Here is a 14,323-nt window from a genome sequence, read left to right on the forward strand (position 1 = left end):
ATCAATTTAATTCTAATCGAATCCAATTAATCCATTATTAAAGATGATTGTTATCCTTACCTGTTCGGATTCTTCCTCACTGATATTTGTACGTCCCAGCATAGTGGCCTTCACTGTGGAAAGGATCTTCAACTGAGTGCTGATGGTTGGGATGCGCTCACAAACCTGCGGTCAGAAAACAAATAATGGTTTGTATGTACTGGAAGAGAGCAGTCCGTATCAAATTTTCTTGTTGTAAAATGAATTGCTAAAGGTTTTTATCACGATATATGATATTCTCATCATATTGACCTAAGCTGCGAATAAAGATTACTTTAACAGATTTAACCAAAAAAATAAAAAATATGGCAAAAGAAATTACAAAATACTTTTAGTCTTATTAGTAAATGTTAAAATCAACAGTGATAAATTCTACAGTATATAATATTTAAAAAATGTTATAACATTCTATAATTACAGTATATGTTTTAATTCATTAATAATATGACATTTAATTACATTACAAGCTATGTGATAGCATTTTATGAATAAATTGTGATACTTTTGGAGCTTTATTATTGGCGTCTTTATATACATCAGGGAAAATAAGTATTGAACACGTCACCATTTATCTCAGAAAACCTATTTCTAAAGGTGCCGTTGACCTAAAGTTTTCCTCTGATGTTGGTAACAACCAAAGAAATCTATATAAGCAAAGACAACAAATCTAAATAGTTTACAAATTAAGTTATGTTTACTAAAATGAAATGATGCGGGTAAAAGTATTGAACAATGAAGAACGGGATGTGTAGGAGGGCAGTGAAAGCCCAGACGGCAGCTGAAAGCTCTTAGTTTCTTTGAGTTATTCAGCAACCCTCTGCCCTTTGTCATTATAAATTAATATTTGCTGCTTCAGTCCAACATCTACATTAGCAAGAAACCAGGGTGGACATTTCAGCAAGAGAATAATCCAAAACACAGCCAAGGAGACTCTCAAATACTTTCAGAGAAAGAAAATCAAGCTGTAGAATGGCCCAGCCAATCACCTGACTTAAATCCAATATAAAATACAAAATAAAGATTAGATTTGATAGATGAGACTCACAGAACCATCAAGAAATGTACACTGTTGAAATCTGTGAAAAACTCAAATCTGAGCAATGCATGTGCCTTCATTCTCCATATGAGAGGCGTTATAACCTGCCATCACCAAAAAAAGCCTTTTGTATAAGGTATTAAACACATTTCTGTAGTTCAGAACTTTCTCCCTGTATTATTTTATTATTATTATAACACACAACTAGTTTTTTTAGATTTTTTTGTTTCATTTTTATGTTTGTATTGTTTGGGTTTTTACCTAAATCTGGTTCAATCCCATGTCAACAGCTCTTTTAGAAGTATTAATCCCAGGAAAACAACATGACATGTTCAATACTTAATTTCCCTGCTGTATATTCTGGTCTTTTCTGGTTGAGCACCTATCTGAGACTGATGTGCATACCTTCATGAATTTAAAACACTTAAAATAAAGTCTCATTATTCATTCTTTTTTTTTTTTTGGCTTAGTCCCTTTATTAATGTGTGGTCGCCACAGCGGAATGAACCACCAATTTATCTAGCATATGTTTTATGCAGCGGATGCCCCTCCAGCTGCAACCCATCACTGGGAAAAAAGTATATATATAACCATATTAAAGTTATATCTTAAATTAAATTTTATTTGTTTATTAGTTATTAATTATAAAACACAACTTTTAACGCATTAGGCATTAACTAAGAAATTAACATCACCTAAAATATTAAATGCATCTGTAGTTGTCATTACATTGACTTTAGTTAAATTAACTAACATTAAATGGAACCAACCTGAATCTACATAGTTAAAGGCCTCTAAACAGTCACTACATACATTTTCAATGTCATAGCCCAGATAAACAAGTGAAAATGTTCATATTTGAAAAAAACCTATTATGTCTTCAAGCAATTGGTGCTGTGACGAACACCACTGCCAATATAACTAAATATTTAAATAATAATTCATTATTCAAGATATTTTGAAGTGTCCACGATATCAATATTGTGCATGTTCATTATCATGATATAGTGATTCAACATATACTCACACATGATTATCTGAGGCACTGACCTGCAGCAGGTTTGTGCGAATCCTTTTGTCAGTACATTGTTTGGCTACTTCTTTAGCCAGCCGCGTGACCTCATCAGAGGCCTTGGCGATGTCCTTGGCGCACTGAATAAGGGCACGTTTATTCCCACTTCCACCACGCACCAGACGAGACATCTCTGCCATCAGCAGGGCCATACGCTTGGCGGCTCCAATGATGTCATTACCCTATGAAGAAAACCAATAAGGCAAAAGCAGAAGGATTTGATTATAGACATACTTTGACAAACACTTGTCAGTTGTCCACTAAATAACTGTTCCTATGGTTGGTTGATTGATCATATAGATCAATTTTACCTGCTGTTATTCTGCGATTTGTGATTATACATGTACAGTATCTCATTTATATCCGTAATCCTTTAAAATGTCAGTTAGACAAACAGTTTAGAGAGGCACTTCACATTCATCCAGACACACACATCAAGCATGCTTTTTTTGACATTAGTAAACTAAGATTGATTTTTTTTTTGATTATATTAATGTAAAATTGAGCTATGAAATCAATTTTGTGAGACCTGACCCACAGATACTGACAAAGTTGCATTTAAGTGACTTGCATGTGTGCGCAAGATTTTCTCTGAATTATTTTTTATCATTTTTTTTATATTATATAAAATCTAATAATTTTTTTTTTGAATGCAGACAGGTGTAACGCTCCTGAATTCTTCAGTTATTCTTTACAACTCAGAGTATTTGGGCCTTTTCTTCAGTAAAGGAACCTGACAGGACTACAGGAGATGACAAAAAAACTGCTGCTGCTTTGAATTAGACTGACTTCTATTCATCTATTCAGTGAGGCCGAATTAGCCTATTCAATCACAGAAATCTGGAAATGCCATAACTACTATCATTTAATGTGCCATGTTTAAGATTGAAATCAAAAAATTATAGTATAACATTTAGATTAATTTTAATTTTATTATCTTGCAGTCCACCTGCAGGATCGCTGAAGCCCACTAGAGGGCAGCGGCCCACTGGTTGAGAATCCCTGACTTAAATCATATTTACAGAGGCAAAATATGACATACTTGTGTTCCACGTATAGAAAAGAAAGTTTCCCAATGTTTATGTGCTCACTGAGTTGAAATATACTTGAATATAGTTGAAAACTTACATTTTACAGCAGGACAAGTCTTCTGCATTCAGATATCAAACGTTTCCAATGTTTATGTGCTCATTGAGTTGCTAAAGTCACATTATTGTAAAGAAAACGTACATTTTCCTCGAAGACAAGTCTTCTGCATACAAATATCAAACGTTTCCAATGTTTATGTGCTCATTGAGTTGCTAGATTCACAATAATGTAAATAAAACTTACATTTTACACCAAGACGAGTCTTCTGCATACAAATATCAAACTTGAGCAACTCACTCAGTAATTTAACATTGGAAAAGTTAAATTAATGTAGGCAATTATTGGCTAAGTCCCTGATTTACTTTTCTTTCCCCACAGTATAATGAACCACCTATTACAATTAGAATCTTTCATATGGAAACCACATTTTAAAAATGTGAGTTTTGTGCGCACAAGAAAGTCTCTGCTTTTTTTCTAAATGCAACTTTAGGGGCTCTATATTTTCCAAATTGTCCTCAATATAGTGCCTGTTTTATAAAACAACATCAAAATGTATAAAATATATGGCCGATCATAATATATTTAATATAACTGATACCTTGAGTAGAGCATTTTCCTTTAGTACGGTAATGATGTTTATAATCAGGCATGCAGAGATTGAGTGTGTTAAAGTGTACCATCCTACAACGGCTTCAACGTGGTTCATTTAAATGGTTAGAAAACAAGTGCACAACAAACAAACAAACAAACAAGCGTGTGACATGACTTCAACACATGTAATTCCGAAGTCATTGGGAAACTGTCATCCATGGCTTCACAGGTTGGCAAAAGCAGAGTGTTTGGCAGCAGCGCTTTGAGTGAATGGCTCCTTGTTCAAACCAGGCCACAGAGGTGGTGTCAAACTATCAGAAATGAGCATGAAGTGACTTGTGAAGCCAGTATCAGTTTGTCCAAGAAATGCACAACAAACTTGCCATTCCAGTCGCTTGTCATTGGCAACCCCAGCAGCAAAAAAACAACAACACACCGGACCCAAGTGTGAAGCAACAACAGCAGCAGTAGCAGCAGCTATCTGGTTTCAGCATTCCCACAGTAACATCTGGATGCAGAAGGGATGCTGCGACCCGCCGGGGCCGGAAAGCGAAGTACCTTACTGGACCACTTGCGAGCCTCCTGGTGCAAAGACTGCGCAGCGGCCAGAATGGGCTGGTTAACTGGCTGATTGGAAGACATTAAGAGCAGCTCTGGCTCATAATCGTCCTCGTTGTCTGTGAATTCATCCTCATCGTCTATATCTACTTCCGCCTCAGCGGCCTCAAAACCCTCATCTGGGACCTCGGGCTTGGGAGGGGGAGGACGGAGCCAGCATGGAGAAAGAAGGACAGAGTTAGTACGAGAGGCACTGGATGGAGATTTCCAGGTCATGATTGTGGGCACGGCTGGGTTTGAGATGGTTGATAGATGCAGCGTTCTGGGTCCTGCAGGGTTATCGCTGCCATGGGGTTTATAACTGAAACTGATCTAATCTCATGAAGTTGAGGATGAAAACTGGGCGATTATTTAGGACATAAAGCAAAACAAGCAAAGCCCCCAACAAGAGCAGTTTTGACGAATTCTGGAAATGCAACTTCGCAAGTCTTCTTAACAACTGAATGTTTCATATCATTCGTTTTATCTCTTTACTTGACGATTTTTGCATTTATGTGGACCAAACATGACTTTTATGTGCGTATGTGTCTTCCAGGTGCAAACAAGAGTATTTTTCTAATATTCTTGTAAATATCCGAGTCATATTTACATTTACAAATGTGAATTTTACATGTGTGCAAACTAAAGCTTTCCAATGTTTACGTATTCATAGTCTTTAAGTACAAGAGTATTCAACACAGAAGAAAATTTCCCAATGTATATCTACAAGTCTAATGTGTGTGGACAAAACTTGACTTTTCCACTGCCACGGGTTTAAAAACTGAAAATGATCTAACTGATCAAAACTCATAAAGCTGAGGAAAACTGGGTGATTAATTAGGACACAAAGCAAAACAAGCAAAGCCCCCAACATGAGCAGTTTTGGCGAACTTGTGGAAACAAAACTTGAGTCTTCGTAAGTCTTCATAACAACTGAATGTTTCATTTCATTCTCTTTATCCCTTTAATTGATGATTTTTGCATTTGCAAATTTTTTTGTCCGCACGTGTCTTCTGGGTGCAAACAAGAGTAATTTTTCAATATTCTTGTATTTATTCAAGTCACATTTACATTGACAAACATGAATTTTATATGTGCAAACAAACATTTTCCAATGTTTACGTATTCATGCATCTTTCAAGTTACTTAAACTTATGTGTACTCATAGTTGCCAGTGTCAAAGTTTTATGGACAAAACGTCATTTTAACGAGTCTTACGGATCCAAACAAGAACATTTTCTAATGTTCATGGGCTCAAGTTACTAACTAACCATTATCCTGGATAAAACATGACTTGTTTGCATGAGCCTTTCACATAAAACTAGACTGCTTTCCATGTGTACGTACTAATAATAGATAAAGTCATAACTACGTGGACGTAATGTAAATTTATATACATACTGTACTAGGGCTGCATGACATTGGAAAAATCTGACATTGCGATATTTAATTTTTCCGTGATTTATATTGCGATATGAATGTAATTTTTCATCAGATGACTTGAACAGCTCTATTTTGGAATGAGATCGTTAATTTAGATTATTTGGGATAATTTTGTAGCGGAGTGAACTAAACAAATTGAAAGCTTAAATAAATGAGATAAAAGTGAAAAAAGCTGTGCTTTATGGTTTTCCGCAGAGTGAAACAATAGTCAGATACAGTAACTGAATAATCTAATGCAATGGGAAATAACACTGTACGGTCATCATTGACAGAAGTCATTGCTGATCCCAACTCAACATTGCAGATCCTGCGATGTGACTATTGCATATGCATACATTGTGATATTGGTGCTGAAACAATATATTGTGCAGCCCTATATTGTAATAATACAAACTAAATGTTTTCTGATGTTCCTGTACTTACAGAGTCGCATTTATGTTAACAAAACATGACTTTTACATGCCTGCCACAAACAGACAAAAACATTTGTCAATGTTTACATACTCAGAGTCGCATTATATAGACCAGGGGTGGCCAATCCTGTTCCTGGAGATCTACCTTCCTGCAGATTTCAGTTGCAACCCTTATAAAACACAACTGTCTGTAATTATCAAGTCAAAAATTTCAGGTCCTAATTAATTGGTTCAGGTGGGTTTCATCAGGGTAGGAGCTAAACTATACAGTAAGGTAGATCTCCAGGAACAGGATTGAGCACCCCTGATATAGACCAATTTTAACAGATTTACATCAGTCTTCCAAATACACTACAAATATGAAAGTTTTTCCATGTTTATGTACTCACAGGGTCATAAATAAACCGACAAATCCTTATATTTATATATACACAAGAATCTTCTGCATAGAAAATTTTTACTGCGTCATTATAGTCATGTTTACTTAAGTCATCAACTGAAAAACATTAGTATGCGCACATCTAAGCAAATCTAAAGGGCAGGTGCTCGATCAAGCCAAACACAAAAGACAATTTATTTGGACTACATTTCGACCTACGAAGATTCATTAAGTGACCCTAGTATTGTGCCAATTCTTTTGACATTTTCTAAAGTCATCAACTGTACTGTACATCAGCATCAGCTATTTCTGCGCTACAATGAAAAAGTTTGGAGTCATTAAGACTTTTTTTTGAAGAAATAATAACTAAAATTGATGAAAAGTGGCTATAAAACCATCCAGACTGTTACAAAAGATATCTATTTCCAATAAATGCTGGTCTTTTAATATTTCTACTCACTAAAAAATAAAGGAAATTGCATTGCTGTTTTGAAAATAACATTAAGTGCAACTAAAGCCTCATGAATAACTGCTTTGTCATATATATATATACATACACACACACACACACACACACACACACACACACACACACACACACACACACACACACACATACATACACATACACATACACACACACATACATACATACATACAGTAGTCAACATATAAAGTGGATCAAAAAAGTTCAAATACAAGATCAGGTGTTGTTAAATAGTTTTAGGACAACATTGTTTAAAAGTTTTGATCCTTCAAATGTTGACTACTGTACTGTGAGCATGATCTACCTAGCTGCAATATCTGACCACTTCTTTCATTTCAATATTCTTAATTTGTATTTATAATATCTTCAAGCAATCAACGCGGGGCTGCTTGCAGATACACACAGTTAAGAGCCATCTTAACATGCAAGACAACACATTTTCACAAAGACCAAGACAAAGCCACGAAAGGAATATGGAAGTAGAGGGAATAGCACACAAACATCCAAAACAGGACAATGACAAGTCGTACACACCCAGTTCGTTCACTTTACAGTCATCTGATTCAGTTATTATTCTTTACATCACCTTCTAGCACCTAAAAGACTCTTTGCAATGAGTTTGTTTCAGCTCGATGCTACTTCCGCTTGATATTGCATCCGGGGAGGAAGACATTTCCCATTAGTTAAAGTTAACTCATGTAGTCCTGTCTGTCTTGTTTTGATATTTTTTGGCTGTGAAGAAAAAGCATGTATCTCTCCATCATAGTGGTAAAAAAAAACTATTTGTTAAAAAAAGTTAGAAATCAACCATGCAAACACATCTTTCATAGATGACAGTTTCCGTTCTTTTTTCGACCCCCTGAAACTGGAATCAGCACAGAGATTTCCACATTTCAGGTTAAAGACAACAAAAACACTTAGGCAACAATTCACAGTCGTAAAAAGCAGACGAGTACACAAAGCGCATCTCAAACATTCAACAACTTTATCCATATATAAACTTTGTTTTTAGAATTCTATTTCATTTACCTCACCTGTAAAAATATAATGAGAGCTGCATTTATTTGATCAAAAATACAGTAAATATTTGAGAATTTCTGTATTTTATGATACACTTTAAAATACAGTTTGTTCAAGTGACAGTAAAGAGGAATGTTTAGCATCATTACTCCAGTCTTTATGGGACATTATTTCAAAATGCCAATTCGGTGCTCAAGAAACTTTTATTATTATTGTCAGTGTTCAAAACTACTGCTTATTATGATTCTCTAATTATATGAATAAAATATTTAATAACATATAAATATCCTTACCAGTCACTTTTGATCAATTTAAATGCATCATTCCTAAATAAAAGCAATATTTTATTTTAAAAAAGTATAGACCCACAACAGAAGTGCACATCTTAAGATCTCCAAAAAAAGATGATCTCCCTAAAATACTGTAGATCTGCTCACCTTGCTGGACCACTTGCGGGCCTCGTCGTGCAGTGACCTGGCAGCCACCATCATGGGCTCGCTCACCATCTCTCCTGCCTTCTGCTCAGGGAACTCCTCATCTTTCTCTTCTGGAGGTGGAGGTCTCGGCGGAGGAACCTCTCCCTCAGGAAGAGGTGGTTTGGGTGGAGCCTGGTCATCATTGACCTAAAAGAGCCATATAAATGACACACGGGTCAGGAAATTATGACAGTGTTCTCCCTTCAAGACTTGAAGATGCATAAGTTTGTTGTTAGAGCATGAAAAAGATACTAAACACTATTAAGGTGCAAACGTTTTATATTGATGAGTGATTGCGCAACCATTCTAGCAATAGTATCAACACAATGTGAATTACATTTATTCATTTAAAAGACACTTTTATCCAAAGCAACTTACATTCGAGGAGGCAATACACAGAAAAAGTGCTGATTATACAAAGAAAAAATGTTTGTGTTCAGGGGGGGTGTTTTTTGTTTTTCTTAGTTTTATTTTTTATGAAGAAAAGACTTTGGCTTTTCAAGCCCACTTACTTTATTACATTTTTTTATATTACCATAATTTAGAAAGACTCGCTTTACAATTTCTAGGGCGACAAATCAAATTTATCATTTGACACTGCAGACCCAATGATTTATAAAGATATCAACTTTTTTCTGTGAATATTGACAAGCATCCACTATTATGTTGTCAACTATCTGATTGGTCAGTTCTTAAATATGTGTACCTGTTTTTTGTCATTTATAAAGCTTAATTATGATCATATTATTTGATCTATGATCGGTGATGGGTGTGCATTTAAATGTCTGAAACCTAAAATGAACATTATTTGTTTGGAAACACTGATACATTGTAATTTAAAACAAGGGCTGCTCTTGAACACATACGACACTGAATGTTCTAATAGCACCAGCGAGATTGTACACAACAGGGACCAGCCTAGACTGATCACACTGGTGTGATCGTAAGCGTGAAAGCGTTAATGACATGCTCTTACATGCAGCTGATCCAGGTCTGGAGGTGGCGGAGGAAAGTCCAGCTCCTGAGGCTGAAAGGCTTCTCTGACTTTCCCAACAGCAGCCAAGATCCTGTAGCCAGAGTCCAGGAAGCCCTTTTGCAAACCTGCTCAGTAGATTTAAAAATATTCTTTCAGTAATCACAGAAGTGTTTTTTCTAAATATATTAGAAGAACAGTTACAACAAAGACCTGGATCCTGGATGTTTCCTGCCACTCCTTTAGCAGCCATAACCATGGGTGAGATGGTTCTACCGAGTTCATCTGAAGCTGCTTTAACCAGTTCTCTGAATTTAGGGTCCTCTGAATTCTCCACTTCCCTCTTGGCCACCAGAAGTACTCTGTTTGCCCGCCGGGCAATGCTTGTAGCCCCTGCAACCAACATCTGGGGCTGAACGTTAGCCATTGCTACACGGCATTTATCAATGTCTTTCTTAATAGCTTCCTCTGAAGCATCCAAGAGGGATTTAGTGTCAATGGCTTCATCCACAAGACCTGAAATGAAGATTTGGATAAATGTATGTTGCTTCATCATTTTAGGCTGCATTCTGCTGAAATAAGCTTTTGCTTACTGGTCATTTTTTCAATGTTGTCAATCCACTGGTTCTTCATGGTATCAAAGTGCTCGTAGGCGGCCTGGTTGCCAGGGTTCTTCAGCAAAATACGTGCAGCGGAAGTGACCTGCTCATTAGAAAAGCAAAACAAAGATATACATGTCAGATTAATTTATTTGATCACAATCAGCATATAAGTCATGGTTTCTGCTATTTTCATGCTTCCGTGGTGGGGCGCCACACCAAAATTCATTCCCGCCACGGCTACATTACAGCTTCTCAATCAAGACCTTCATTTTTTTTTAGCGGGTTATAATTGCACTAAAACGTATGGAAATGTAAGTGAGTTTAAACAGAGTGAACTTAACTGTAATCGTGGTAGTGCTGTTTGTTATTTGTTTAACCTTAAGGTTACTTGCTGACTGACTGACAGGGCTGTGCGATATGTGAGGCCAGCAAACACAATGTAGCTTTCAGTTATAATGAACACAGTTCCTATAATTATACTTTATTTATAGATAAAGGAGTCTATGGCCGTTTCACTTTACTTCAGGACCGTTCAGTACGTCTATTGGAGACATTCATAAGTATTCCTAGTGAATCTAATAAATATTGTAGACATACTGGTTACATAAACGCAGTAGACAGCACTTCAGCAGAGTTTATTTGAGAGCCCACAAGAAAATCAGCGCTTAAGCAGCGTATATTTGAGGGCGTGCAAGACGTTTTGTGCACGAACAGAGGAAACTGACACGCAAGCAAAGAGATTTGCATGCTTGTATTACATGAATAATTAATACTGCGCTTACAACATTTGTCATTTAAATAACACCATAGGAAGTTGAAAGATCTGTGTCAAAGGCCTGACACAACAGCTGGAAAAAATTTTAGAGGAGGCACAGTAAGAACTCATTTATAGTATACAATATATAAAATAAATAAATAAAGAATAATAAATAAATACAGGATATTTAAAATAGATTCTTAAAAAAAACTTTAGAAAATCGTGGGACAATTAATATTAAGAGGAAAAATCATACATTGTCAACAACTAAGATTCAATATTTAGAAACAAGTACATTTATTAATGTCCTCAAATATTTATTAAACGCACTAAAAATATTGCTAAATATTAAAATAATTTAAATGTACATTTTTCTGGCTTGTATGTATTTTAAATATCTCAAAATTATTCAGAATGCAAATAGAACCATATTATTCCAAGACGATTATTTGTCTTGCCTTCACAAATATCAAATCTATTTATGAGGAAACATCTAATACTTTTAAATACTAACACTTTTCTCACTGTCATATTTTAAGAACAAGGTCTTGCCAAATGGGATCATCTTATATTTGGTGGTTACTACCATGAGACTTGATCTTGAGGCTACAGTAATGTAACAATATATGTCCTTTAAAGTAGCTCTGGCATTAACACTGATCTGTGAGTCTGCACATACAGATACAGTACGCATATAAGCTGCATACCTGAGGTGTTAGATCTCTAGCTGATTTCACAGCCGCTTGGATGCCTTCAACTGTGCTTTTATTGGCTGTTCCTACCGCAGCCGCCTTCTCCGCAGTAGCACCCAGCCTGCTAGCATGATTCTCAAAGTTAGAAGCCCTTTCTTCAAACACCTAGAGAAAAGAAAGAAACACTTAACGATAATCTTGCGTTTAAATATCCCAGGAAGACAGAAAAATAAAGTGTCTTTATTATATTTAAAGAGATAGTTCAAAAATGAGCATTTTACTAATTTACTCACTCTCCACTTTTTTCAAACCTACTTTAGATTCTTTATTTTGTTAAACAGAAAAGAAAAAAGCTGTTTTGAAAAATATAGGAAAGCAGTCATTTACATATATACTATATTTTCCTAATATGGAAGTCAATGGCTACTGGTTTCCAACATACTTTGAAATATCTTCTTTTTTTCGTTCACAGAAACTAATAATGTTTTGAAAGAATTTGGGGGTGAGTAATTGGTCAGTAAATGTTAAATTCTGAGTGAATTGTCTGTTTTAAACAACATTTTTTAGTAATTTCTTTTTAGAACTCTTCATTTTAAGTTAAGATTTTGTGTTTTTCAGTATGTTTGATTGACACTGGAAGGCATGTTAAAGTGTGTATGTTTAACAGACCTCCTCTCTGTTCGGGGCCTCGAGAGGTGCTGTTGCTGCCACAGCCAGGAGTTTAATTGGTGTTGTTGTATCGCTGAAAACATCAGACACTTCCTGGGTCATTGCTTCCTGCATCTTTGCCTTCAGATCCTTCAAGTAAAATATGAAATGGGTTATTTAAATGTACAGTTCAAAATAAAAGGCATGCAGAAAACCTGTAAAAAAATTTGATTGATAATAAAAAAAATCTCTTAATTCTCATCAAATTAATTAATGTAATTAAAATGACAATGAAAGAGGTTTTTTTAAATTAATATACAGTTGAAGTCAGAATTATTAGCCCCCTTTGATTTTTTTTCTTCTTTTTAAAATATTTAACAAATGATGTTTAACAGAGCAAGGGATTTTTCACAGTGTGTCAGAAAATATTATTTCTTCTGGAGAAAGTCTTATTTGTTTCATTTCGGCTACAATAAAAGCAGTTGTTAATTTTTTCAACACCATTTTAGAGACAAAATTATTAGCCCCTTTAAGCTATACTTTTTCTCGACTGTCTACAGAACAAACCATCGTTATACAATAACTTGCCTAATTACCCTAACCTGCCTAATTAACCTAATTAACCTAGTTAAGCCTTTAAATGTCACTTTAAGAAATAGATAGAAGTGTCTTGAAAAATATCTAGTTAAATATTATTTACTGTCATCATGGCAAAGATAAAATAAATCAGTGATTAAAATGAGTTATTAAAACTATTATGTTAGAAATGTGCTGAAAAATCTAATCTGCTCTCTGTTACACAGAAATTGGAGAAAAAAATAAACAAGGGCTAATAAATAAGGGGGGCTGATGATAATTCTGACTTCAACTGTACATGTATATTACCAGCGGTTCATTCCGCCGTGGCGACCCATAATAAATCAGGGACTACGCCAAAGGAAAATGAATGAATGAATGAATGAATGAATGTATGAATGAACTTTTCTGTCAGATTTAGACATATTTTATTAAATGCTTTTAGCAAGGATGCCCTGATTTGATGAAAAGTAATAATAAAGACATCTATAGAGATTTAAAAGTTTCCTATTACCAATAAATGCTTTATTAGTATTATTACTAACAGAATAAATTATAATAAATTATATTATTGACAACAGAATACAAACTGGAATAACAACATGCTAATTTATCACATGGAATATCACATTTTAATTTAACTGCCCACACAATCATTTTATTTGAATAGCCCTATGATGATTTGTATGCCGCAGAGATTGACAAATGAAAGAATTAGGTTTGGCCTAAATCTTTTTATGAGCAGGTAACAGAATCAAGAAAATTGATTTGCAGCAATGCATTTATTTATTTTTTGCTATTATAGCAAGTAGTGATAAGGACATGGAGGTCCACCTTGCTCAAACCTAAATGGAGTTTGCATATACAGTAGTTGGCATCTGAAACGGCCTGTAGAGATGATTGAACAATAAATGTTTTTTCCCTATTCGTCATGGATGACAATGCAATGTTTCAACAAAGAAATTTAAGTGTTAAAAAAATAATAATACAAACCATTAATAGCTACCAATATATAGCATTGAATTAGAATATTTTAATGATTTATTAAAAGATCATGTGATAATACTGGAGTAATGATGCTGAATATTCGGCTTTACATCGCAGGTCTAGATTTAAAATGTATTCATATATTTAGATTTTTTACAATATTCCAAATTTTTTTGATCATATAAAGATAATAGATTATTCCAATCTAATAACCAAAACTGAATATTGTCACAACCAGCGTAAAAGTCATGACAACATATGTTTTTATGTTACTTTAACATATTTTAATAAATTAATAAGGTTTCAACTTATAACTTTATTTATACCAATTTCAGCTTGATATTTTTAGTCAGTTTAATTGATGTTGGTTGATGAAATGATCTGTAAAGTTAATTTGAACCAGCCTAAAATTTAAGAACAGATTTTTTTACAGTGTAGTGTGCTAC

At 34.7% G+C, this 14,323-nt stretch overlaps 1 protein-coding gene across 4 annotated transcripts in view; it reads right to left on the reverse strand.

The window, feature by feature from the left end:
* The window catches only part of vcla (vinculin a), a 74,154-nt gene that overhangs the window by 2,232 nt on the left and 57,599 nt on the right, over positions 1–14,323 (reverse strand). For 2 of the 4 annotated variants that reach the window (XM_005156840.6, NM_001128681.1), the window contains exons 13-21: positions 12,336–12,464; positions 11,682–11,831; positions 10,209–10,317; positions 9,829–10,131; positions 9,619–9,743; positions 8,604–8,789; positions 4,386–4,577; positions 2,126–2,329; positions 61–165 (exon numbers count right to left, since the gene is read on the reverse strand). In XM_005156840.6, the coding sequence (XP_005156897.1) occupies positions 61–165; positions 2,126–2,329; positions 4,386–4,577; positions 8,604–8,789; positions 9,619–9,743; positions 9,829–10,131; positions 10,209–10,317; positions 11,682–11,831; positions 12,336–12,464 (1,503 nt within the window). The remainder of the gene's footprint in view (positions 1–60; positions 166–2,125; positions 2,330–4,385; positions 4,578–8,603; positions 8,790–9,618; positions 9,744–9,828; positions 10,132–10,208; positions 10,318–11,681; positions 11,832–12,335; positions 12,465–14,323) is intronic. The other 2 variants (XM_005156842.6, XM_021480576.3) reach the window with 1 other exon arrangement.

Source organism: Danio rerio, chromosome 13, assembly GCF_049306965.1.
Source record: "Danio rerio strain Tuebingen ecotype United States chromosome 13, GRCz12tu, whole genome shotgun sequence".
Taxonomy (NCBI): Eukaryota; Metazoa; Chordata; class Actinopteri; order Cypriniformes; family Danionidae; genus Danio; species Danio rerio.